The sequence below is a fragment of the Larus michahellis genome, chromosome 1 (genome assembly GCF_964199755.1).
Source record: "Larus michahellis chromosome 1, bLarMic1.1, whole genome shotgun sequence".
Taxonomy (NCBI): Eukaryota; Metazoa; Chordata; class Aves; order Charadriiformes; family Laridae; genus Larus; species Larus michahellis.
Genome location: NC_133896.1, coordinates 203,276,103 through 203,301,371, shown reverse-complemented (window position 1 = coordinate 203,301,371; position 25,269 = coordinate 203,276,103). Strand labels below are relative to the sequence as shown.

At 38.7% G+C, this 25,269-nt stretch overlaps 1 protein-coding gene across 5 annotated transcripts in view; it reads left to right on the top strand.

Annotated features, from left to right (window-relative positions):
* The window catches only part of PARP4 (poly(ADP-ribose) polymerase family member 4), a 51,920-nt gene extending 28,060 nt beyond the window's left edge, over window positions 1–23,860 (top strand). For all 5 annotated transcript variants that reach the window (XM_074569801.1, XM_074569836.1, XM_074569811.1 and 2 more), the window contains 14 exons: window positions 1,441–1,636; window positions 1,873–1,943; window positions 3,378–3,565; window positions 5,710–5,809; window positions 7,092–7,262; window positions 7,695–7,775; window positions 9,672–9,752; window positions 11,124–11,219; window positions 13,893–14,054; window positions 15,430–17,184; window positions 18,324–18,425; window positions 19,191–19,293; window positions 20,177–20,309; window positions 23,246–23,860. In XM_074569801.1, the coding sequence (XP_074425902.1) occupies window positions 1,441–1,636; window positions 1,873–1,943; window positions 3,378–3,565; window positions 5,710–5,809; window positions 7,092–7,262; window positions 7,695–7,775; window positions 9,672–9,752; window positions 11,124–11,219; window positions 13,893–14,054; window positions 15,430–17,184; window positions 18,324–18,425; window positions 19,191–19,293; window positions 20,177–20,309; window positions 23,246–23,396 (3,390 nt within the window). In that variant the 3' untranslated portion in view covers window positions 23,397–23,860. The remainder of the gene's footprint in view (window positions 1–1,440; window positions 1,637–1,872; window positions 1,944–3,377; window positions 3,566–5,709; window positions 5,810–7,091; window positions 7,263–7,694; window positions 7,776–9,671; window positions 9,753–11,123; window positions 11,220–13,892; window positions 14,055–15,429; window positions 17,185–18,323; window positions 18,426–19,190; window positions 19,294–20,176; window positions 20,310–23,245) is intronic.
* The last annotated feature ends 1,409 nt before the right edge of the window (window positions 23,861–25,269 follow it).

Here is a 25,269-nt window from a genome sequence, read left to right as displayed (position 1 = left end):
TACTGAATAGCTTGTACTGTTCATGAGGTAATACTGAATATGCTTAAATGTAATAAACAGGATCAGTTTCATTTTGATGGTACAAGATGAAGAAAAATGTCGCACCATGGACAGTGCTCAATTTGATCTGTTTTATTAAGCTGAGTATTCTCCAGAAATTAGTTTTCTTTTCAGTTGCATAGAATCTTGTTGCTTTTGTTTTATCGTTTGCCTTGTAAGACAGTAACTGTTTCAACACAGCGTCCAGTCATTTCTCTTAAAACACTTTGTGCTGCTGTTTGTATTTCATAGAAATGTGACTACAGTTTTTCATACAAAACATACAGTTTTTCATACAGGAGTGGAAGTGAACAAATAAGTCATGTCTGAGGCTGAAACTAAGTAGCTTCAGAGTCACGCAATCACTGTACTAATTAAAAATAAGTAAAATTCTAAACCATTAAATTTGTAGGGCTGTATTTACATCTCACACACAAATATTTGTAGAATCTGTCTCTTTTATTTTAAGAGCTCATTGTCACCACTGGAAAACATTAATAAAAGTTTAGGTAGGAAAGGAAAGATCAGTTCAACCCCTTTTACCTTCACCCCCAGTAACTCCTTGTCTGAGAAGTACATTTAAAACTTAAAATCTGTGATTCCAGGTTATTAGAAGCTGTTTCATTCTCCCACGGTTTTTGTGAAGTCCCTGGCACTTTAAGTTAGATTCAGCTCCTTTTTGTTTTTTTTTTTCCTTAAATAAGGTAAAATGCTGCAGAAGTGAAATGTAAAATATTGGCGTTACCAACCTGTCAATCCAATGTTGAAATTGATTGAAAGAAGTAATATGACAGATAAGATTGTTTTCTTTCTGACAGTGATGTCTTTCATTTTTCTTCCTTTCAATCAGAGTCGCTTTGCTTAAATGTATTAGTTAAGGGATTTCTTTCTGATGACTGCAATTTGTATTTCCAAACTGCAAACCTTTCCTTCTCTATTGGAAACACTTTCACTCCTTCAAGCATTTCATTGTTCCACTTTTGAAAGCCTTTGTTTTTTATAGCATCTCTGTTCATAGCAAGGACGGTGTGCACTTCGGGTTTACACAAACTGATGGTGGTGGCAGTGATAATTGTAAAAAATTACATTTCTGATTTTTTTTATTATTTTTTTAACCTGTAGCAGAGAATCCAGTGCTGTTTGCAGTAGAGTGAATCAGATAAAACATGAAACCACAAAATTCCTTTTTCAGTTTTTCATGTGAGACCTGGGATATAGGTAAAGGACAGGCAAGTTGCACTTTTCAGGCATTAAGAGTAAATGACATATATTTGTTAAAACTTTGAAGTACGGCTATATTCTGCTCTCATTCCATAATAAGAAAAATGAAGATGTTTGGGTACACTTCTGGTGAAATAGTATTTATCCACTGCACTGATGATTTTGTTTCTCCCTCCATAGGCTTGCATGCTTGTATTCCAACCAGAGTTTGAAACAGCATTTGAAGAAGAGCACCGGTCCAATCAAGTTACTATTTTATTAGATTGCTCGAATTCTATGGCAGGTTCAGCTCTACACCAAGCAAAGCAGATTGCTTTACGTGTTTTGGAGCTACTTGGTTTCAGACAAAGAGTGAACGTAGTCAAATTTGGCACAAGTGAGTTTCTCTATTTCCCTTTTACCTGAGAGCCACCTTTTACCTTCTTGTCATGGCTTAATTTTATGCACATCATTATTATCAAACCAGCATAATACACTGAACTGCAAGCAGGAATGTGTAGCGGTATGGAATACTGCTACTCTGATATTCTAGTCCTAAAACTTAAACTTGTGTTTCCATATTGTTGCTACGTTTCATATTCTAATGCTCTTAACATCAATCTTTATTCACAGATTTCACAGAATTTTCTTCTTTTTCAATGAACGTCATAAATGATTTAGAATCACTGAAGAAGTTTGTTACAGTAAGTAAATCAGGTTGTATTGTAAAGAATACTTCTTTGTATGGGGTGCTTATCGTTGCAAAACTCTGTTACGTGACTTTTCCTCTTTTTTCTTTTTCATTAGGCTAGCTTCTAAGATTTTTTTCTGTAATTCAGTCTATTTGAAGTCTATTTTCCCTAATAACAAGCACAGCCACATCTGAAGATTAATTCCAGTTTGGTTTTAAGTGATTGCTTAAGTGAAGCTCAGTAGCTATCAGTGGCTGTAGGACATTTTTCAGTGTTTCCCCCTAAATTTATCCTTTGGAGTCTCATACCTCTCATTGTCTGCTCACAGCAGAAAGAGAGGAAATAATTTGACTTCCTTCTGGAAATCTGTAATTTGTAAGCAAAGGCAGTACTTAGGCCAAAGGACTTTCAGTGAAAAGGAGAATGCCTTTGGCACCAAAAGATCAGATGTAGACTATTTAGGATAACAGGTTTTGGTTAGTACCATATCTTCTCAGTGCCAGAAGTAGGCTTCTCAGCTGTAACTAAAGCTCCTTGATGCTAGCATAATGTATAAGATACTAATATAATGGATGTCTTGAAAATGGGATGGTAAGATGCAAATAGTGATTAATACAGAGTAACACAAAGCGGGGAAAAACACTAAAACTGTACAATTCTGGGATTTAACCCAGAGAAGCGATACTGGAACCGTTGTGAATAATCCTTTTTAAGTGGTAGCCCAGTGTTCAGCATCAGTCAGAAAGGTACTAAGAGAGACAGAAAACAGAGATGGCCAGATATATGGAAGACCTGCTGTACAAGGAGAGGACTCATCCTGATTTTTTTTAGCGTCTGTTGAATCCTTACAGAGTAATCTCTTTTCCAGGATAAACAGAGGAAAAAGGGGAATAGGGATGCTTACTTGCTGTTTCACACCTCTTAAAGATTGCAGGACACCTCGCAAAATGATCAGTCACCAGATTTAAAACAAAAACCAAACGGTCCTCTTCATGCATAATAAACAGTGGAACTTCTTGTCATGCTTGATGTTGAGGCTAAACTAATTCAATTCAGAAAGTGGGTTAGGCAAATTAGAAGTAAGAGCGTGTAAATAACTTTTAGATGCAATAGTATGGATGAAAACTCCGGTTCAAGAAGTGCCCAAACCACTGATTACTGAAAGCTCTGAAAACAATGCAGGAATAGAATTTACCATTTTTCTTACCTATTTTACCTGTACCTTTTGCCTAAGCCAGAGAAGATACAGGACTAGATGGACCTTAAGCTCTATCTTTAATAGTAATTATAGAATAACAGGAACAAATAAAGCTTAAAAATGAGTTCTTTATATTTGGAAACCAGCACTCATGTATAATGAAATAAAGATTAAACTATACATTATATGTTATTTCAGGAAAAAATAAATTAAATTCAAAACTAAAATTGTAATACTTTACTTTTCAGTCTGCTACTGCAACATTGGGAAACACTGATTTATGGAAGACCTTACGTTACTTAAATCGGCTATTCCCTTCTCAAGGACACCGGAACATTCTTCTTCTATCAGATGGGCACATTCAGAATGAGAGTGTGACCTTCCAGATTGTGAAAGATAATGTCCAACATACGAGGTTATTTACATGCGGTGTGGGGTAAGTACAAAGTTAGTTAGCTAGCAATTGCATTTGTTTAAAATCACTGATAATTTCTTCAAAGTGAGAGGTTAATAAGCTGAGAACTGTCTGATGCCTGAGTATACTGCCTTAAATATATGTGTATGTTTAGATTAAATGCAGAAATGTTTGCCTACCTTTAATAATGGAATGGAAAATCTGTAAGGAATTTCGAAAGTAAGATGCCTACAATAATGTTAATTCTGTGTCCAGGTGGCCTTACCTATTCATATCTTTCTTCATTATAACAACTGTAGTATTTAAGAATATAATTGGAAAGCACAAGAGTTGACATTTTGAAACTTTGCATTTTATATTTTGGTACAGTCTCATTTTAATAGTGCAATTTCAATGCAACATTAGTAGTTGTATAATTTTATTATTTAATATTCATTTGTTTTGTAAGGTAATTACTTAAAGACCAAGTGAGCACTAGACTTCCAACGATCAGAGGAACAGGCAAAACCTCACTGAAATTCATTGCAATATAGTTCGACTGTTTTCAGTTACAACGAACTAGAAAGATATGTGCGTAACTGAAACAGCTTTTAAAAAAAAAACAACAGCAAAACAACAAACTGGATTACAGCTACATACTTCAGGTTGCAAGGCATAAACAGGAAAGGGTCAGAGAGGTGTTAAGTTCTTACCATGTCCTGGGAAGGCTGGCAAGGGTACGTCAAAATAAAGACCGATGGTGATGGTCATGTTCTTCTAGGACTAGTGTTTTTTAATGACACCTTCGCCATAGCTCAGGCAACATTCCCCTGATCTCGCAGCACCGGGCAAACGCACCCTTCAGGCCGTGTGCTAGACATCCCGGTGCTCTTCCAGAGTAATTGTATGTTATGACTATACTAGAATTTGCATCAACACACAAGAAAGAACAGATGGTATGTGTCCATTAGCAGCACACTGACACCATTTTCAACATATTTACATTCCCGGTATGTTCATGTTCTGCATATTTACATTCATTGATTATTGGTTATTGATATTATGGAACTAGGCTTGGCAATGGATTACCTCAGTGCTGGTAGTCTGAGAGGGCATGGCTTTTAATGGTTCCTCTGTGCCACTAACATTAATGTGCAAATGTGCAACAATCTGCTTTCAGTAGGCAGGATCTGTATTTAATGTGTTACATTGGTAAAGTAATAATGGCGAAGAGGTGTAAAAGAGAAGTTCAGTCTGGTTCATACATTTGTGTAGACAAAGGGAGTGTTTTCTAGAAGGCTGAATTAATGCATCTGTTTTATCTGTGGTAATTATCTGCAAGTAAATGAAAAAAATATTTTTAAATAGTGCAAGATTTGTACTTAACAGAGTTGTACAAGGCAGCAAAATCTATAGGAAGACATTTAAAAGAGCAGTAAACTTTAAACCCAAGATGTTATGTGTTCTTAGCATAGATACAATTGTACTATTCAATTTTGCTTTGAGGAGTTCTGGTGAGAATTCACTAGGTCACTAGGGCAGTGGTATGGTCCTGTTGAGGAATGAGTCTACTTTCTGTCCGACAAAGTTTGAAGGCTACTGTGCTGTTTCTCTCACAAAAGAATTCTCGTCTGCTTAATCGTTCTCCTTTAATCCTCTATAAAGCTCTCATTTGTGTATATGCCTATGAAATAGCTTGACGGTAGTCAGACTGTTGGTGAGCAGAGCCTGCTGTTCTCTCAGGCTAATAAGTGTTACCATATTGGTTACATCCACGTTGTTCAGACAGTAACGTTCCCTAGCTGACACCGCACTTAGCTGTAAGATAGCTATGTCCATGCTAAATAGCTCTACTGAGATTGAGGTTAATTAGTTCAAGATCAGGATCGTTTTGATGCAGTCTTATTGGTGTTTGAACCTAAATTAATTTTCTGCACAGGTATGCACTGTGACTTTTAAAAATCCTGTTCCATGTAATTTCCTCAAATGTTGTTAGGAAATCTCATAATACAGCAGCACATTCATTGGCTCCGTTGCTTTCAGTTGGTCTGTCCCCTGAAAAAGGGATAGAATTTAAAAAATTCCGATTCAGAAGGCTTGCAGTACTAATTAAAAACAAAATATTTAGAAATAATACCAGACGAACAATTTAATTCAATAATTACATACAGAATTTTTTTTGTTAGTTCCGCAGCAAATCGACACATGCTGAGATCTTTGTCCCAATATGGTGCTGGAGCATTTGAATACTTTGACCTGAAATCAAAGTATAACTGGGAGACAAAGGTACATTTATAAATCTTGACTATATTCACTATGTGGTCATTGTCTGCTATATCAATATCTGATACTGCATATCTTCAGTATCTCAAAATGGGAATTACTACTTTTCATGGGATCATGTGTCTTTGCTATTTCAATGAGATAGTCCAAGAAACATTTGATAGAAGGTGGAAGGAGAGATACTTGTTAAGGCTTCCTGTATTTTAATTATAAATTGATACTAAATGAGAAAGAGAAGTATTTAGTTTGAGTATTACAAAGTTACCTTATTTTCATCAGGAACACATGTGCTATAGGAAGGGATATGAGAGCTGTACAGAACCCTCAGTTCTTTGATCAGGGAGAGAATTAGTCCCTGTAGTTGCTCTACCTTCTCATTCAGATTGGTCACTGAATTTGTAAAAGAAAACAAGAAAGCCATGACTTCTTTTATTTTTTTTTCTATTCTTTTTGAGAGACCTTCTGTACTTTTCTTGCTAAGTGCAATAACACCAACTTGGAAAAAGTTTAAAAAATATTAAGCTATATAAACAATTTTCCCTGAATGGAAAAGCATGGCTTTACTTCTGCCATAGGTCACAGTCCATCTACGTTGTCCTTGCTATAGTGATGAAGCCTGTAGCAATTGTATTCTGTAACTTTTGACTGTTGGCACGTCTAGAAGTTTCAGGCAATCTAGGGCCCGGTATGTGGTGCTTTTCAGTTTCCATCTATAGTTATGTGTCTACAGCACTATCCTATGCCTTGAATCTGGTCCCTCCTGGAACAGTGACAGTAGAAAAGGTGCTGCAGCAAGGCTAGTTGAGTGTCTGGCGCACTTTTGCCCGGGGGAATGGATGAAAGCATAGATTTCTCCTCTTGCCATTCTGGCTGTCATTTGAGTGATATATGCAGAACTATCCAGAGCAGGCCATGGAGATGTGCAGAACTGCTTGCATGTCTCAGAGTTCACGTGTAGGGGATGGTGCTAAGTTTAGCAGGCTATACTCCCTGGCCTGTTTGGCAACCCTGATGGATAAAAACTTTACTCTCAAATTTCAGCTTTTACTTAAAAGAAGTCTCATTATTCCAGAAGCCAGTACAATAATGTCTGAGTGATTCTCCCTATTACCTCCAAACATTAGACTCATTTTTACCACTAATAGTATGTGGCTTGTTTTAGTTGTTTAAAAAAAAGAAGAAATTAGTTCCATTCATGTGGGAAACATGTTATTTTCTATTGAGAGATTACATTTTCTTTTGAAAGCCTGCTAACAGAGCTAATTTATTTTGCTTCTTTACACAGATACAGAGCCAGGTATCTAGAATGTTGTCTCCAGGATGCAGTTCAGTTTCTATTAAATGGCAACAGTTCAATACAGGTGCACCAGAGCCAATGCAGGCTCCTGCTCAAATACAGTCGTTATTTAACAATGAGAGACTTCTTGTCTATGGATTCATCCCTCACTGTACTCAGGTAAAGACTGGAATGCACATGCACTACTGCATAGAAATTCTTATGTAAAACAATCACAAAGGAGATATTACATTGTATTATATATCCTCTGTGCAGCATGCACTTACCTTCTTTTTCATTGCTAAATGTAATTAAGTTACTATTTAATTGTCATTATTAGTCTTCCCTCTAAGAAGTGGAGAGGAAAAAGTTACCTAATTTAACGTTCCTATCATTGTGCTTTGATAAATACAGGATTCCTTTACTTGTGACTGTCCCCTTGTTGAAAGGGGAAATATTTATAAACCTAGACATGCAAAGGCTTACAGGTTTGTAAGTTATATTTGGTTTTGTTTATATTCCGAGTTATATTCGGAAAACAGAACAGCATGCGTGTGTGCTGGTAACGCAGCATGAGAGAGAAGGAAACAGTATTATTTTTTTTCCTTTTAGGCCACCTTAAGTGCAATAATAAATGACCAAGAACTACAGACTGTGGTGTCAACTACTGAACTACAAAAGACAACAGGAACAGTGAGTTTGGCCAGCATTGTTTGTACATGCCATAGTGAGACAAGATGCTTTAAACAACTACATGCTGCTTCGTGCTCTTTTGAAGGAATTGAAATCCCTGTTTTCAGCAGCTCTTGCACTTTTGCTTCTGATGTTTTAAAGCAGACCTTCAGTTTTCAGACTTTTAAATGGAAGCTGTTTTACGTAGAAGTGTCACCTTTCTCTGTGCTTTCTAACATAAAACTTAAGCTTCTCAGAATAGGCAGCGCTGCTTCTTATTTTGGCAGCCTGTTTGGGCTCCAGCTTTATCTTTGGCTTGGCTGTTCTTCAGGTTACTCCTGTGAAGAGGCTGCTGCATTCTCTTTCATGTTGTAAATTGTTGCTACGTGGAACATCTTATCGCTAGTCTGTCATCCCTAGAAATGTATGGAAAAAGGGACAGTAAAATTTTACAAGCCTTTCCTCTGCTTCAGTAACAATCAAGTACAGAGCCTTTATGCAGAGGAAAGCACAGCACCCATTGTGAAAATGAAAACAAGCTAAAAAGAACCATTTATTAAATCTAACAGGTGTCTACACTTGAAAAAAATCAAAAGAATAGTCAACCTGCAGTAATAATTCTGATATGACTGTCTCTCCTTCCCCACTAAGGGAAGCTGATTTGTTTTCAAATATAAATGATATTGTTCCCTATTTAGTGTAATCTACTTTGAAAGCTACTATCATGGGTTGGTTTCCATGGATGTGTTGGTTGTGTTGGTTTCTGTAAGGACTCTTGGTTTCCATAAGGACAGTTGGTTCCCAGGGATGTGCCATCTACAGGCAAATAAAATTGGCAAGCAGAAGCAATGTATTTGCTTGCTATAATGAATTTTTGCTTCTGGAAAAATACTTGTACTACAAATTCCAGGTGCGGTTAAGAAAACTAAGTTTTGAAAGGTGCAAATTGAAATGGCAAAATGACAAAAACAAGCCAAATTTAGAAAAAAAAAATAATTCCTGATGCTTTAGATGAACTCTGATAATTCCTACCTGTTTCTTTTGCCAATTTACCTTAGCTCAAAAAATAACTATTTGCTTAGGAGATTTTCTTCAGAAATGGCTCTCTTTGGCATCTATCATATTCTTCCAAAAATGAGCCAGTGGGAATGTTTTGGCAATTGGAACTGGAACACAGCTGGACTTGACCACACTGCCCCCACAGAGCTCACTCTTTTTGTTAGCTTTAACATATTGAAGACACCAAAATTTTTCTTCTTTTCTATAGAAGACTGGTTTAGTTCAAAAAAGTAATTTCTGGTTAGTACAGTTCAGTATTTCCCTTTTCTGTGTACAGCCCCTCAGGTCAAAAATTACTTGATTATGGTAAACCTAATGATTTTTTGTAAAGTTGAACACTCTAAGACTCACTTTACTTTTACCCCAAATTCTGTATTTTTATGGACAAGATTAATTTACCGAATTTAACCTATATAGAAATTGTTGGTTAAATCCATGGTAGTTGCCAGGCTCTGTTTACAGGCACTGGAGAAAAATGTGTGCATCCAGAAGGGGCATTCTTCCTACCTGTATTAGTTAGCCATTTCAAGTTGGGATTGATTGCCTGGTGAAGTTTTTGTTTATTTGCATGCCTGCTTTATTTCTCCTCACCCATAACTCTAGAGAGAATGTGTGCAACAAGTGAAGATCTGGATATTTTGAGTTTGCTGAAATTAAGTGAAATAAAGATGTACCTTAGATGTAGGTTGTGATTGCTTTTCAAATGGAAAATTAGCTTGACCCTTCCTTAGAGAATGGGATTCTGTGCAAATATGGAAGCTAATTGCCTGAAGCTGGACCTCATAAATGAAAGGAAGAATTTAAAAAAAAAAAAAAAGTAAGTTGCTGCTGTAATCATCAGTTTAGTTTTCTTCCTAGGTTCTACACAAACTTGCAGCAAGAGCTTTCATTAATGACTATGAGGATGGGATTCTTCATGAGAACGAAACAGAACATGAGGTTTGATAATCTGAAATAAAAAGTATAAATTTAAAATGCTAAATATTAAACATTTCAGTGAGATACAGACAATTTTCTTGCTTTGTTAAATATAACTAGAAGGTTGCAATTCTAAATCACTTTAAGGTTAAATTCACCGTATAGCAATGTCATGGTTTAACCCCAGCTAGCAATTAGAACCACACAGCTGCTCACTCACGCCCCTCCAGTTTGGATGGGGGGAGAGAATCAGAAGAGTAAAAGTGAAAAAACTCTTGGGTTGAGTTAAAGACAGTTTAATAAGTAAAGCAAAAGCTGCTCACACAAGCAAAGCAAAACGAGTTCATTCACTGCTTCCCATGGGCGGGCAGGTGTTCAGCCATCCCCAGGGAAGCAGGGCTCCATCATGGGTAACGGTTACTTGGGAAGACAAACGCCATAACTCTGAACATCCCCCCTTCCTTCTTCTTCCCCCAGCTTTATATACTGAGCATGACGTCCCATGGCATGGAATATCCCTTTGGTCAGTTGGGGTCAGCTGTGCCAGCTGTGTCTCCCCCAACTTCTTGTGCCCCCCCAGCCTGCTCGCTGGTGGGGCGGTGTGAGGAGCAGAAACGGCCTTGAGTGCTGAGCAACAACCAAAACCACCAGTGTGCCATCAACACTATTTCTCATCCCAAATCCCAAACATAGCACTACAGCAGCTGCTAAAAAAAAAGTTAACTCCATCCCAGCTGGAACCAGGACAAGTAATATCCTCCTAGATAAGATTTTGAAAACTTTTGGGACAGTCTTTTCTTCTTCCCCACTGTAAGAATGTCCTCTATTGGCATGATGTCTGCATATTTTTCCTAATCTATACTATGTCATTGGAGGCCATTGGTGATTCTTCTTTTTCTGACATACAACATTTTAGTTTCACATAGATCAATACGTATCAGTCCAGCGAAAGTCCATAGCTTTTGTATAGGATATGGTGGAAGATAATGACCTGTGTTTTATAGATAAACAGATTTAACGATCTGATGATCTGTTAAAAAAATATCTTTTAGCTACTTAAAAACTTACCATATTGCCATCTTGGCTTATTTGAGACTTCAGACTAATTCTTCTTACAAAATACGTCTGCTTCTTACACTAGAAGGAGGATAGAACCCAAAGAAGTCTAACTAGAGGAAATGTGTATCCCTGCCCAAAGTTCTGTTGAGGGAGTAGAGTTAGAAGGGAGCAGACAGTTAGGCAGGCCAATATATTCATATGAGCTCTTCCTTTTACATGTCTCTATTTAGAGCACATGTGTTCATAGGTATGTGTTCAGTTTTGACATCAATGTTTCTTTTAGCTGACTGTGTTTTTTATGCTTGTTCCTTTTGTTAATGCTTAACAATCTAGATGAAGAAACAACTCTTGAAAAACATGATTATTCAGCTCAGCTTGGAGAACTCAATTATAAGCCAGTTTACAAGCTTCGTTGCAGTTGAGAAAAGGGTATGTTTTCTGTATGATATCTTGTTCCCACTAGCTTCTCTATCAAAAGACTCTAAATTCTGTAGCCTTGTACATATCAAAGCAGTCCTCCTTTTGCTAAACAATGATTATTCCTTTACGGTAGAGCTAACACTAATATTTTTGACATAATTTTGGTTTCTTCTGCAATATAGCAAGTTATTTTCCTTTTCTATCTCTTATATTGCCTGTCCCTACTTTACAATCAAAATTTGTCAATCTGTGTGTTTTGTTCCTGTTGTGATTTGCTACGTGGTTTGCAATTCCTCATAGTGCTGTGGGAGTCAGACAGGTCAAAAGACAAGGCCAGATGAGGAGTACTCTTCAATCCTGGCTGCATAAGCCACAGAACTGTTTCTTGTAAAAAATAAGGATGCCAAACTATAGCAAACAGGCCACTCTAGCCATGGATTGCTGAAGTAATGGATTTTGTATTGGCAAAAGTCGTTCTAGGGGAGTCTGTATGAGGTGGAAGTCACAAGGAAAGCAAAGCTTGAAAAAAATCTCTTTAATATTGCAGTAAACTGTGGAGCTTTTTCATTTGTGTTCAGTATTAGAACAGTGGTAGGAGAAACAAAAGCTTTGCAACAAATAGAAAGAAATTCATATAAATTACAACCTTGAAATTCAAGGGTCAGTAAGGAGAGTTTTCAAACAGAAAGCTGTATCACGATAAGCAAGATGACATCAGTTGGATTAAGCGCTATTTGGGGCACAGAGAATGGGGATTCATCTGACCAAATACGTGTGTGTACATTTAGCAATAAATCAGTCAGTCACATTTGTCTTCCTCTCATCGTCTAAATAAATAAATAGATATTTCTAGAGCTTGATTCATCTCATCCTAAAGTTAAATACCTAATCCAGTTCAGATTAATTTTCTCAAGACGTCTTTTTCTCAGCACAGATTATAGGAGTTACCTGTAGTCACTATTTCAGATTCAAGGATCTTCTCTAAGATCCTTCCTCTAAGCTCAAGAGCAGTCTATCCTAATGAACAGGAAGTCAGGCAAAAATGCCTGGCATGAACATGGATGAACAAGGAACTCCTGGAAAAATTCTAACATAAAAAGGAAATACACTGACAGCGGAAGCAGGGACAGTTAACGTGGAAGGAATATAGAGCATATATCTGAGCATGCAGAAGCATCATTAGGAAAGCCAAAGTCCACATGGTTCTCCTTTACCTCAAACCACGACATACATTAATATAAATAAAAGTAGGCCTGAAAGAAGAACTCAGTGGAAATGCTGGATAAAACAAGGATACCTTTTCCTATTTTTACTGTTTTGTCTTGATGTCTCCATTATTATGAAAGAACCAATACCAGTAGCATATTTTCATTATAAAAGTTGGATTTTTTTGGAACTGCTGTGTTCCTGAGTAACAACTCCAACGTTTGCAATTAAACATCAAAAGACAGACATGCATTCCAAAAAATGTCTCATTAAAAAGCAACTATAAAATGCAACACTGTGGCATTATTAGATATTCCCAGGTCAAGGACTGCTTTTCAAAATAAGATAACTCAACTGAGTCAATTTAAATATCTTTCTGTAATGCACCTGAATATTCCATCTGGTACATAACAGAAGCGATATTCAGAAGAAAAAATGTGTTGCAGATTAGCAAGGAAACACCTGTGTGATTTAATGAACTAGTTGTTTATGAAGGGTGTCAACAGATTATTATCTGTCATTCTGATTTTTATATATCTGGTTTTACAATTCTTCAAAAGATTCAGTTTCCCCTTGTCGATACATTGTCTTTCAAAAAACAGACTTGCAGAAGGTTATGTTTGAATTATGTCCATAAATATAATAGATTTAATCTCATTTATAGTCTAGGATGATTTTTTTGACCCAGTGGAACAAAACATTGCAGACGTCTTAAGACAAAAACACCTACATAACACAATGCAGTGACATGCAGAAATATCCAAACTAGCCCACTCAGCTTGTCACTGTATTATGCTACGTAATTTGTCTTCTTAACGTGATTTTGCACAATGCAAAGTAATTTAAACACATCTATAATAACACTTACGTTTGCTTTCCTTTAAAGGGTAGCAATAGGATTCTGATAAAAAGAACAAGGACAGGACAAGAGGTAACAGGCACAAACTTGAGCCTAGGAAGTTCCACCTAAACATGAGAAGGAACTTCTTTACTTTGAGGGTGACAGAGCACTGGAACAGGCTGCCCAGAGAGGTGGTGGAGTCTCCGTCTCTGGAGACATTCAAAACCCGCCTGGACGCGTTCCTGTGCAGCCTGCTCTGGGTGACCCTGCTCTGGCAGGGGGGTTGGACTAGATGATCTCCAGAGGTCCCTTCCAACCCCAACCATTCTGTGATTCTGTGATCACTCTGTGAACTGCGCAAGATTTGGATTTTATTTCAATTAAGTGGATTTGAACAAATTACACATACAAATATATGCTGTCCGCCTTTATATTTCATGTGCATCTAATTACTGGCAATACATTGTCCCTTAATATAGTAAAAAATGTGAAGTTACATTTTCTGGTTTTTGTATATACTGCATGGTCTGCTTATTCCCTGTTTTCAACACATTTCAACCTCCCAAAGGAAAACACACTGTCTCTATAATGCCAGAGACTTTTCAGGTTCATAACTGTGATGCATTTTAATTTAGGATGCTAATGAAACTTGTTCTGCTGATGCTCCAGACATCCTGGAAATTATAGCTCAAGAAGATGTAGATTTTTTACCTTACATGGACTGGGACCAAAAGTTGATGGAATCTGACTCCTTATTTGCAGAAGAATTTGCCTTTGACACAGTAACTACGTTCAATGTATGTTCTTATTGCTAACGTTTTTGGTATATTATCCAATTGTGGTGCTGTATTGCATGTTTAACCATCTAGTAATTGTTCATGAAATCTGTTCAACTTTTAATTGTTTTGAATATAATTAATGCCACAAAAGTACTGTGTGGAATTTTATTATACACATGAAAATTTGGAGGAACCTGTCCCAAAAATAAAGTATACTTAAAGATATTGTGAGCGCAGCAGAAGTTTTGAGAGACAATATGATAATACAGACTTTTTCTCCCTTCCAGAAGAAACTAACACGTATTAGAGCATTCTCTCATAAGAATATACTAGTGTAGATGAAGTCTTAAATTCAACTCTAAGAAACATGAGCGGGAAGGGGGAGTTTCAAGGAAAATCAAGGTATTGATCCTTAACGAAGTCTCCACTAGCAGAGAGGTACAGCCAAAGCAGAGAGACCACTAGGAATGGGGCTAAGCATGACTGAAAGAAGCGAACACGTTGCTAGCATGCAATGGGACAATCTCTGGGATGAGGGAGGAACAATGGGAGAAACTTGAACTAGTGAAATTGGATGTTTGCTAGTTATCGTAGCTCTCTCTTGACTTTGGAAACTACAAGAGATGCCTGCATCAGTTAGTCAGCAGGTACAATTCTGTCAGTCTGTAAAGTCTTAACAGATTAAAGCTTTACATCTCCAAATTGTGTAGGGGATTCAAGAAAATTACTATTTGTCTATTAAATTATGTTGTGCATGACCATGGTGTGCATTTAATACAACTTGGGAGCATCATCTCAGCCTGTAGTCTGTAATGTATTGTGAGTTATTTAGAACAGTATCTGGGTGTGTGTTCTGTAACTTAGGTCAGCTCATATAAAGCCATTTTCCTGATCCTTTGGCCCAAGAACTCCTAGGCAGAGGAGTTCCAAACATCTGCGTTGGTGTATGGTGGCAGTAGAGCCCTGGCTCACTAGCTGGCATGCAGCAGCCACTGGACCTCAGCTGGTACATGTGCCAGAATTGTAGCACAAGCAGGATCCAGGCTTCAATTTGTGTAGATCTATCTTCTGTGTATGTACAACAGTATTGTTCACTGGAACTTCCTTGGCTCATAATCATCATCATATTAATCATTATCTTAATAATATAAAATACCTCTCTGCTCATATTTTGTCACAGTCAAATTTTCTTCTGAATTTGCCCAGTGTAAGGTAGAATAAGGTAAGAAATTTTTAGTTTAACTGGTATATTACTTTCATTTTTAACATGTGAATGACAGTATAATAATACTGCATACAATATAAGAAGAAATATTGTTTCAATCAAAAAGAGAAAAGTATCTTGCTAATTCTGGAATTGTTTTGTTTGTTTCCTTGTAATTTTACTAAACAGGAATGTTTCACACAAGTAAACTTTAATGCAGCTGACTTCCGAAGAGAGAAGGATGGAGCTGAAAGCTTACAATTGCTACTGGAAGAAGTTACTGTTAGTCAAAAAAGCGTGTCACCAAAATACACGGTGCAGGACTTTGTAAATGTTTCTGAACTTGAAAGTAGTATTTGCAGTCTCAAATCAAGTTTCAGTTTTGATAGAGATACCACAAAGGAGGGATCATCGAGAACAAGATCACCTTCACCACAAGAACTTTGTCTGCCGCAAGCTGCTGAACCTTTCTCATTGTTTGGTTTTAAACCTAAGCCAGGGGGAGGAATTGATCTGACTCAACAAAAATCACTTCAGACACCTGCACTTAAAAAATCACATGTCTGTGCAGATGCTCCTAAACCTGCTCCTCCTCCTCCCCTTCCCTGTTCTTTTCAAACATCGGTGAAAGGCACGAAACAAGCTAGTTCTTCTGGTGTTGCTCCGATGCAGGGCTTTGTATTTGGTTCATCTGCCCCTTGCGCTGCTCCGATGCAGAGTTCTGGATTTGGTTCATCTGCCCCTTGCGCTGCTCCGATGCAGAGTTCTGGATTTGGTTCATCTGCCCCTTGTGCTGCTCCGATGCAGAGTTCTTTCTTTGGCTCAGCCACCCCTTCTGCAGCTCCAATGCAGAGTTCTGGATTTGGTTCATCTGCCCCTTGTGCTGCTCCGATGCAGAGTTCTGGATTTGGTTCATCTGCCCCTTGTGCAGCTCCGATGCAGAGTTCTGGATTTGGTTCATCTGCCCCTTGTGCTGCTCCGATGCAGAGTTCTGGATTTGGTTCATCTGCCCCTTGTGCAGCTCCGATGCAGAGTTCTTTCTTTGGCTCAGCCACCCCTTGCGCTGCTCCGATGCAGAGTTCTGGATTTGGTTCATCTGCCCCTTGTGCTGCTCCGATGCAGAGTTCTTTCTTTGGCTCAGCCACCCCTCGTGCAGCTCCGATGCAGAGTTCTGGATTTGGTTCATCTGCCCCTTGTGCAGCTCCGATGCAGAGTTCTGGATTTGGTTCATCTGCCCCTCGTGCAGCTCCGATGCAGAGTTCTGGATTTGGTTCATCTGCCCCTCGTGCAGCTCCGATGCAGAGTTCTGGATTTGGTTCATCTGCCCCTCGTGCAGCTCCGATGCAGAGTTCTGGATTTGGTTCATCTGCCCCTCGTGCAGCTCCGATGCAGAGTTCTGGATTTGGTTCATCTGCCCCTCGTGCAGCTCCGATGCAGAGTTCTGGATTTGGTTCATCTGCCCCTTGTGCAGCTCCGATGCAGAGTTCTGGATTTGGTTCATCTGCCCCTTGTGCAGCTCCGATGCAGAGTTCTGGATTTGGTTCATCTGCCCCTTGTGCTGCTCCGATGCAGAGTTCTGGATTTGGTTCATCTGCCCCTTGTGCAGCTCCGATGCAGAGTTTTTTCTTTGGCTCAGCCACCCCTCGTGCTGCTCTGATGCAGAATTCTGGATTTGGTTCAGCCGCCCCTCGTGCTGCTCCGATGCAGAATTCTTCATTTAATTCAGTTCCCTGTTCTGTTGCTCCGATACGGATTCCTGTAATTGGTTCAGCCACCCCTGCAGGCACAAATTCTGAAAAGACTAGTATTAAAAAACAAGTTGCTCCCAAAGTTCCTGATTTTCAAGCTGATAGAAAAGAAGCATTGCAACCTAGGTGTATGATGAAGGTGATACGTCAGTGTGATGTTATGGCTCCTAAAGAAGGACTTACTGAGGCACTTAAGGTAAGTCTTCCATCAGTAGTCATTTATGTATAGGATGCTACACCTGTCATTTTGAAATCCAAGCTGAATTCAGCTAACGAAAGCTGCCTTAAACATTTGTGTTTCAAGGTTCGTGGATGTACAGCCAAAAAAGAACGTGGTAAGGCTGCATGACACTGCTTTCCAATTCAAGGAATCTGAACCTGGAATGCAGAAAGCATGCTTTTTGTGTGGTTGGGTTTTAGTTATTCTTTTTCAAAGTGATAAATCTTATACTCTGAATTCTGCCACTTGATCCTTACTACTCTAATAGATGACTTTTAAATGGCATTACTTTGTATCATGAGTAGTAGCTATATGGGTAATAGTGGTAGAATAAGGTTCTCGATGAACATTATTTTGTTCAGGTACAATCTTGCTGGTTTATGCCAACACAGAAGATTTAGCAAAAACTTCCATTCAGTTTGGTAAATAGGAATGCAGTTCTTGAGCTCCAAAATCAAGGGCAGTACCCATCCTCTATTCACGCGTTACCTAAAAATAAGATATGAGTAGAAGGAAAAATTATCTTCAGCCCTGCCCTGAGATAAACATTTTAGAAATGATTTTGTTTTCTTTGCTTTATAAACTGATTTTGTAAAGAGCATGATGACATCAAAGTCATGCTGTTTTTTGTCCCTTGCGTGGGCAGTCCATCATGCTTAAGAAACAGGATAGAATCAGAGCCAACCTGTGGAGATAACATCTCCAGAGTCAAATTTTACTCTGTATTTGACCAGTGTAAGGTAGAACAGGGTAAGAAATTTTTATTTTAAACAATATGTATTTATTTTCATTTTGAACATACAAATAACAGTATAACGATAATGTGCATAATTCAAGACATACAGCTTTGATTAAAAAGAGAAAAATGTCTCACTAACTCTGGAATTATTTCATTCCTTGTAATTTTGTTAAACAGGAACTTTCTGCAGCTGTAGCTGATGTTTGTGCAAAGGCTCTCCACAGGGAGAGAATGAACCTTTTTCAACCAGAAAAAGAGGTTTCTTTTTAAAAAGAGACATGGTTTTTAAACTTTAAAATGCAATTACTTTGTATCAGGATGTAGTAGCTACATGAGTAACGGCAGTAATATTCTTAATGAACATTATCCTCTCCAGGAACAACCACGGTGCTCTAGAACAACAAAGAAAGCAAGGATTCAACAGAGAATTGAGTTGACTTCTGTGAACTGGAAAAAAATGTTTGCACTCCAAAATCAGGTACAGCACCCATAGTCTATTTGTGTATTACTTAAAATACAAGTAGAAGGAAAAAATATTTTTACTAAAGTAATCCTGTCCTGAGATAAAGTAATATGCATTTATAAAATGTTTATAAACAGATTTTACAAGTATATGATGACATCAGTCTTGCTATGTTTTATTGCTTCCATGGGCTACTTGGCAATGGATATATAAGGAACAGTATAAACTCAGGGCCAACAGGTAGTAATACACCTTCAGAACCTGTTTGCAGCTTGGAACAAGTATAAAAACATACAGGAGAAGCACATTATGCAAGAAAATAAAAAGTAGTTGGGTTTTAGAGGATTGGACTGAGAGATGTTGCAGCAGGAACTTCCCATGGACAGTCAGACCCATTGCTAGGGAAGCTAAATGAAACGGTACTGTCCAAGAATCCTGCAAGTAGGAGTCAGAGCAGGTACTGTTTAGCTTTGTTGTTTTGGTATGTCCCTTGTGGTGAGAGACATCCCTGTTCCGACACTGTTGTGGGTCACAACACTCAGTATCTGTAAATAATACACAGAAGGAGGTTTTCAAGAGTATTATATGACCCAAGTGAAGAAGCCACCATGGGATGCCCTCAGTTGGACACTCTTGTCTTATGTGGATTTCAGATTTTGTGTTTATGTAAGCTTTTTAAAAAGTAATTAAAGTAATTCTCCTATGTCTGTTTTGTTTTTGACAAATACACTTTCAGTGTCCTGAATCTTTGGCTTATCCATATCTTTGTTTATCCCGTAGGATGGCTCTTGGAATCTCAGTCTACAGTTGGGAAAAATCTTGAAGTTTGATGCTGATGATTTAATTAACAATTTCCTTATTAAAAAAGGCATTCAGTCACTTGGTAAATACTTTTCTGTCATTCAAAAGCAGTATATTTTATTATATTTCCTATCTGTATGTGTTATTACTCTGTATGTCTAGTGGAACTCTCAATAAGATATACTCAAAATTTAAATGGATCTCTTAATTCAAAGTTTTCAAAACTGCCTGATTTTAATAATACAGTTTATTCTCAGCTTCTCTCATGATATAGTGTCCTGATTGCTAAGGACATCTCCTGTAGAAATATGTGGAGGATGTGAGAGACAGTTGGAGTAGCAACAGAGGTTCTTTTATCTCAATTATTGTATCTGCTATATTAATATCTACTAAAAAAAATAAAGAAGAAAAGTCTCTCCTAGGAGAGAGGCAGAGATCACTTCTGCTTCTCACATTTCAAATAATATGAATAATATTTATGTAGTTGTTCCCCATGCACGCACTGCCTGCAGCATCCAGTATGCACTCTGCCTATACACACTTTGCTGTTTGAGTCTGTCAGTTGGTGCTCTTTGCTGGCAGCAGACCAGAAAACCTGGGGGGGAAAGAAGGCGATTCCTTCTTTCTAAATTAGTAGAGAGCACAATGCTTCACCTAAGGACAAAAATCTTACAAGTTTCCCATTATTGCATGTATTAAAATCAAAGTAGATTAGAACCCAAGCAAACACAAACTGCAGAAATCGCAACAAAGCATAACCAAGTTTAAGTTTGAAAGCCAGGAGCATGTTTGTCAAATCACTAATGTGAATACTCCTGATAGTAGTGATTGTATGGTGAAACAATTAAATTGCATTAGGACAATTGATGTTTTAAAGTGATATGGAGTACTTTGTAGAAAGTACCTTTTCTGTTGTCCAGAAATCATTTAAATAGTAATACTGCTTCCCTTTTCTTCTTCCTTAGGCCCAAATGGAAAAGAAAAGCTACTGCAGTTGATTGCTACTCTTCTTGTGCTACAGTTCATACGCTGCAGAAAGGAATTGAAAGGGATAGTTTTCAAAACTCTGATGAAACTGGATGATTCATCTAATTCAAGGTGTGCTTTTAAATAAAATTTTATAATTTAATGTAGTAATATAAATGTCAAGATACAGAAGATTAATTTCGTTATGGAGAGTCAATGACTATACTACAGGATATGGCTGTAGGAAAGGGAATGGAAGGTATTAATCATATTGGTGGCATGGAGCTTCTTTTAAGAGGATGGATGGAGGAAGGAATGCTTTGCAAAATACGATACAAAAATTAAGAAGTATAGAAAGTAATATAAGATAGTTGATACTTCTTATCTCTTCCTTAAAGCAGGGCCAACTCACAGAATCATAGAATAGTTTGGGTTGGCAGGGACCTTTAAAGGTCATCTAGTCCAACCCCCCTGCAATGAGTAGGGACATCTTCAACTAGATGATGTTGCTCAGAGCCTTGTCCAATCTGACCTTGAATGTTTCCAGGGATGGGGCATCTACCCAGCTCTCTGGGCAACCTGTTCCACTGTTTCACCCCCGCTTAGTGTAAAAAATTTCTTCCTTATATCTAGTCTAAATCTACCCTCTTTTAGTTTAAAACCATTACCCCCTGTCCTATCGCAACAGACCCTGTTAAAAAGTTTGTCCCCATCTTTCCTGTAGGCTCCCTTTAAGTATTGAAAAGTCACAATAAGGTCTCCCTGAAGCCTTCTCCTCTCCAGGCTGAATAACCCCAGCTCTCTCAGCCTGTCCTCACAGGAGAGGTGCTCCAGCCCTCTGATGATTTTTGTGGCCCTCCTCTGGACCTGCTCCAACAGGTCCATGTCTTTCCTGTGATGAGGGCTCCAGAGCTGTATGCAGTACCCCAGGAGGGGTCTCACCAGAGTGGAATAGAGGGGCAGAATCACCTCCCTTGACCTGCTGGCCACACTTCTCTTGATGCAGCCCAAGGTACAGTTGGCCTTCTGGGTTGTGAGTGCACATTGTTTGCTCATGTCCAGCTTTTCATCCCCCAGTACTCCCAAGTCCTTCTCCTCAGGACTGTTCTCAATCCCTTCATTCGCCAGCCTGTATTGATACTGAGGATTGTTCTGACCCAGCTGCAGGACCCTGCACTTGGCCTTGTTGAATCCCATGAGGTTGAACAACCTCATGTTGAACCACACAGGCCTACTTCTTGAGCTTGTTCAGGTCCCTCTGGATGCCATCCTGTCCCTCAGGCGTGTCAACAGCATCACTTAGCCACGTGTCATCTGCAAACTTGATGGGAGTGCACTCGATCCCACTCAAGATCAAGTAATTGATGAAAATATTAAACAGTACTGGTCCCAATATGGACCCCTGAGGGACACCACTTGTCACTGATCTCCATCTGGACATTGAGCCGTTGACCACTATTCTCAGGGTGTGACCATCCAACCAACTCCTCGTCCACCAAACAGTCTACCCATCAAGTCCATATCTCTCCAATTTAGAGAGAAGGATGTTGTGGGGAACCATGTGAAAAGTCTTACAGAAGTCCAGATAGACAGACATCCTTAGCTCTTCCCTTGTCCACTGATGTAGTCATTCCGTCATAGAAGGCCATAGGTTGAAGCCATGCTGGCTGTCTCAAATCACCTCCTTGTCCTCCATGTGCCTTAGCATAGCTTCTGGGAGGATCTGTTCTATGATCTTCCCAGGCACAGAGGTGAGGCTGACAGTTTGGTAGTTCCCAAGGTCCTCCTTTCTATTCTTCTTGAAAATGGGTGCGATGTTTCCCCTTTTCCAGTCACAAGGGACTTTGCCTGACTGCCATGACTTTTCAAATATTACAGAGAGTGGCTTGGCAACTACATCAGCCAATTCCTTCAGGACTCTGGCATGCATCTTGTCAGGTCCTATGGACTTCTGTATGTTCAGGTTCCTCAGGTGGTCATGAACCTGGTCTTTTCTTACAGTGGGAGGGACTTTGCTCTCCCAGTTCCTGTCTTGGGATCCATCCGCTCAAGGGGTGTGGGGAGAGAGGCTGCCAGTGAAGACTGAGGCAGAAAAGTTGTTGAGTGCCTCAGCCTTCTCCTCGTCCATTGTTACCAGTTTGCCAGTCTTGCTCATTGGGGGAGAATGTTTTCTTTGACCTTCCTTTTCTGGCTGACATACTTGTAGAAGCCCTTATTGTTCTTTGCGTCCCTTGCCAAGTTCAGCTCCAGGTATGCCTTGGCCTTCCTGACCCCATCCCTACACAATCAGGCAGCGTTCCAGGATACCTGTCCCTGCTCCCACTACCTGTGCATTTCCTAACTCTGAACATCCCCCCTTCCTTCTTCTTCCCCCAGCTTTATATACTGAGCATGACGTCCCATGGCATGGAATATCCCTTTGGTCAGTTGGGGTCAGCTGTGCCAGCTGTGTCTCCCCCAACTTCTTGTGCCCCCCCAGCCTGCTCGATGGTGGGGCGGTGTGAAGAGCAGAAACGGCCTTGAGTGCTGAGCAACAACCAAAACCATGGGTTCCTTATCACACTATTCCTGTCCCAAATCCCAAACATAGCATTACACCAGTTGATAAAAATAAAAAAAAAAGTTAACTTCATCCCAGCTGAAACCAGGACAACAGGACAAAGAAACAGTTAGGAGAGCCCTGGAGATCCTCCTCCCTCTTTTGAAACTCCTTGACAGAGGGAAAAATTGATTGTATACTTTTAGCTACTGTAGCCAGGATTACAAATAAAATTGCATTGACTGCTGGATGAAAGCAATTCTAACGTATGTGAATGTACAAAGAAGTGAAGTTTGCCTTTATGAAATGCAAGTAACAATTAAGAGTCTACGTATTTCCCTTCTAAAAAGATAGGGCGGCTCAGATGATGATGTTTTCTGCATCTGATGATATTTTATACAGGCTGGATTATCATACTATAGAAAATTTTCTATTTCAAATAATTATCGTTAGAAGATATAATTTTCTTCTTGCTCGTTTGGTGGATTTACAAGACAGTGTTATAACAAAACTTCATTTCTACACACAGTGGTGTTCATTGGGCTTGTGAGTCGATCAAGAAAGCAATCGAGTGGGTAAGAAGAGCTGAAAGGCAATTTCCATCTATTTGCTATCGACTTGAACTTGGGAAAGACTGGGATTCTGCCACCCAGAAGATATTGGGTATCAAGTTTATCTAACTTCAGTTCTCTTTCTTCTGAAAATATTTAATTGCATAATTCTTTAAGATAATAGCAGCGTTAGCTTTCTTTGCAGTTTTACATAAAATGTTTAAATTGAGAACATTTGATCTGATATTATTATTGAATAATAATTCTCATAGTCACAGACTTAAAGATATGGAAATAAAGGGTCTTATAGTTAGTAAGTCTTGATTTTACATATATGTAGTATTTTACTTACCTGTAACTCTGTTAAAAATACCTAATATTTCATTTTTTTACATTAATCTCTCTGGTTCGTTGCACATTATGAAAGTCCTTTTACAATATCTTTGTTTTGATTTCTTCTAAGATCTTATGTACTTCTTTAATGGCCCAGTGAAGAAAGCATAATGTAGTAATTCAGTTAAATATGGCAGGAGATGTTTTGACAGATACAAGAATGTGATAACCAAAGAACTAATAAATATCTTTATAACATATCCGTGTTTTCAATTGGATGGTTTTGCAATTCCTACAGTGTGCCTTGAAATGCAAACAGCAGAACAGTTATTTTTCTCCTGCACTGCTTTTCTGATCAGTCATAGCTCAAATCGTGAATACATAGGTCAGTTTTGTTAGGAGGAATGAGGGGTTTTTTTCCTGATGTTAGTTTGTATTCTGCTGAAAACCTAACTGATTAGTTTTATTTTACACTAGATCAAACACCGAAGCCTAATAACAAAACCAGACTAAAAGTGATTTATTTTAATTTAATAGGCTTTTCACAGGTGTTTGAATGAATACATTACCTCTTCTAAATTAAGGAGCTGCACAGAATCACACCTTGGTACTTTGTGATCTGAGGAAATGTAGTTAGAGACTTAGTATGATTGCTTGCAGAGAGGAGGGATCAAGTGTGGACAGAACATACTCAACACTTGTTTGTCCAACCATTGAAAGTATTCAGAAGCAGGAGATTCCACAGCCACCGTACGTAATGCACTACACTGCCCTAGCAAACGGAGAGCGCTCCCGAGCAATAATACCAAAGTGTTGTAAGAGGTTACTAAGGAAAACTGTGGAATCTCTTTCATAGATGTTTTACAGGAGAATTTAAGCAAACATTTGCCAAGGCTGTGGAGTATAAACACTTGGTCTTGTAGAGGAGGTTGCCAAGAGGGATATCCTGAGGGCCTTCTGTTTCTAAGGTGCTCTGAATCCTTGTTTTCACATGTGTGAGATACTGCCTTTTTTTTGTAAATAATACCAAGGAAAGATTTGTACTACACTTTCTATCTGAGAAGAGCTAGGATGTGGGTTTCTCAAGAGCTAGAAAGACTCCTTAATGTAGACAATGATAAACTAGCTTCTAAATCTGCTGCTACGTCTTTGTATGGTGTTGCGTGAAAAGGGGCAAAGCGGTTTTGGCAGAAGATAAACCCCCTTGCGTTCTAACACTCCTCACCTAGGTGCGGCTAGGTTTAAATTCTGAGTGATGCCCAATTCAGCGCTATCAGTCCAATTGTGTTTAACATGTATTAAACTATTAGATTTGGATACGCTAATAGTGGACTGCACCTTCAGTCTAGTCGTGCTCCTGAACTAGCACGGCCACTCTGGAGTCTTTGGTCGCGCTCAGTGAGAAAGCGAAACGAGTAGCTACTTAAACAGTGCAGTTTATTTAAACAACAGATATACAGGTTCTTAGGATTGCCGGTGATAAATACACTGTCTGCAAAGCACGTGCAAATAAAGATATTGTTAAGTATACAAAATGCGTGACAAAGTTATAAACGATACAGCCTGGCTATAAATGTAGGATAGAGATTCTCTAGAGAAATTTCTAAGTTCCCCGAGGAAACACTCGGTATAATCTAAGTCTTACCCAAAGGCGTCCCTATGGGGGGGA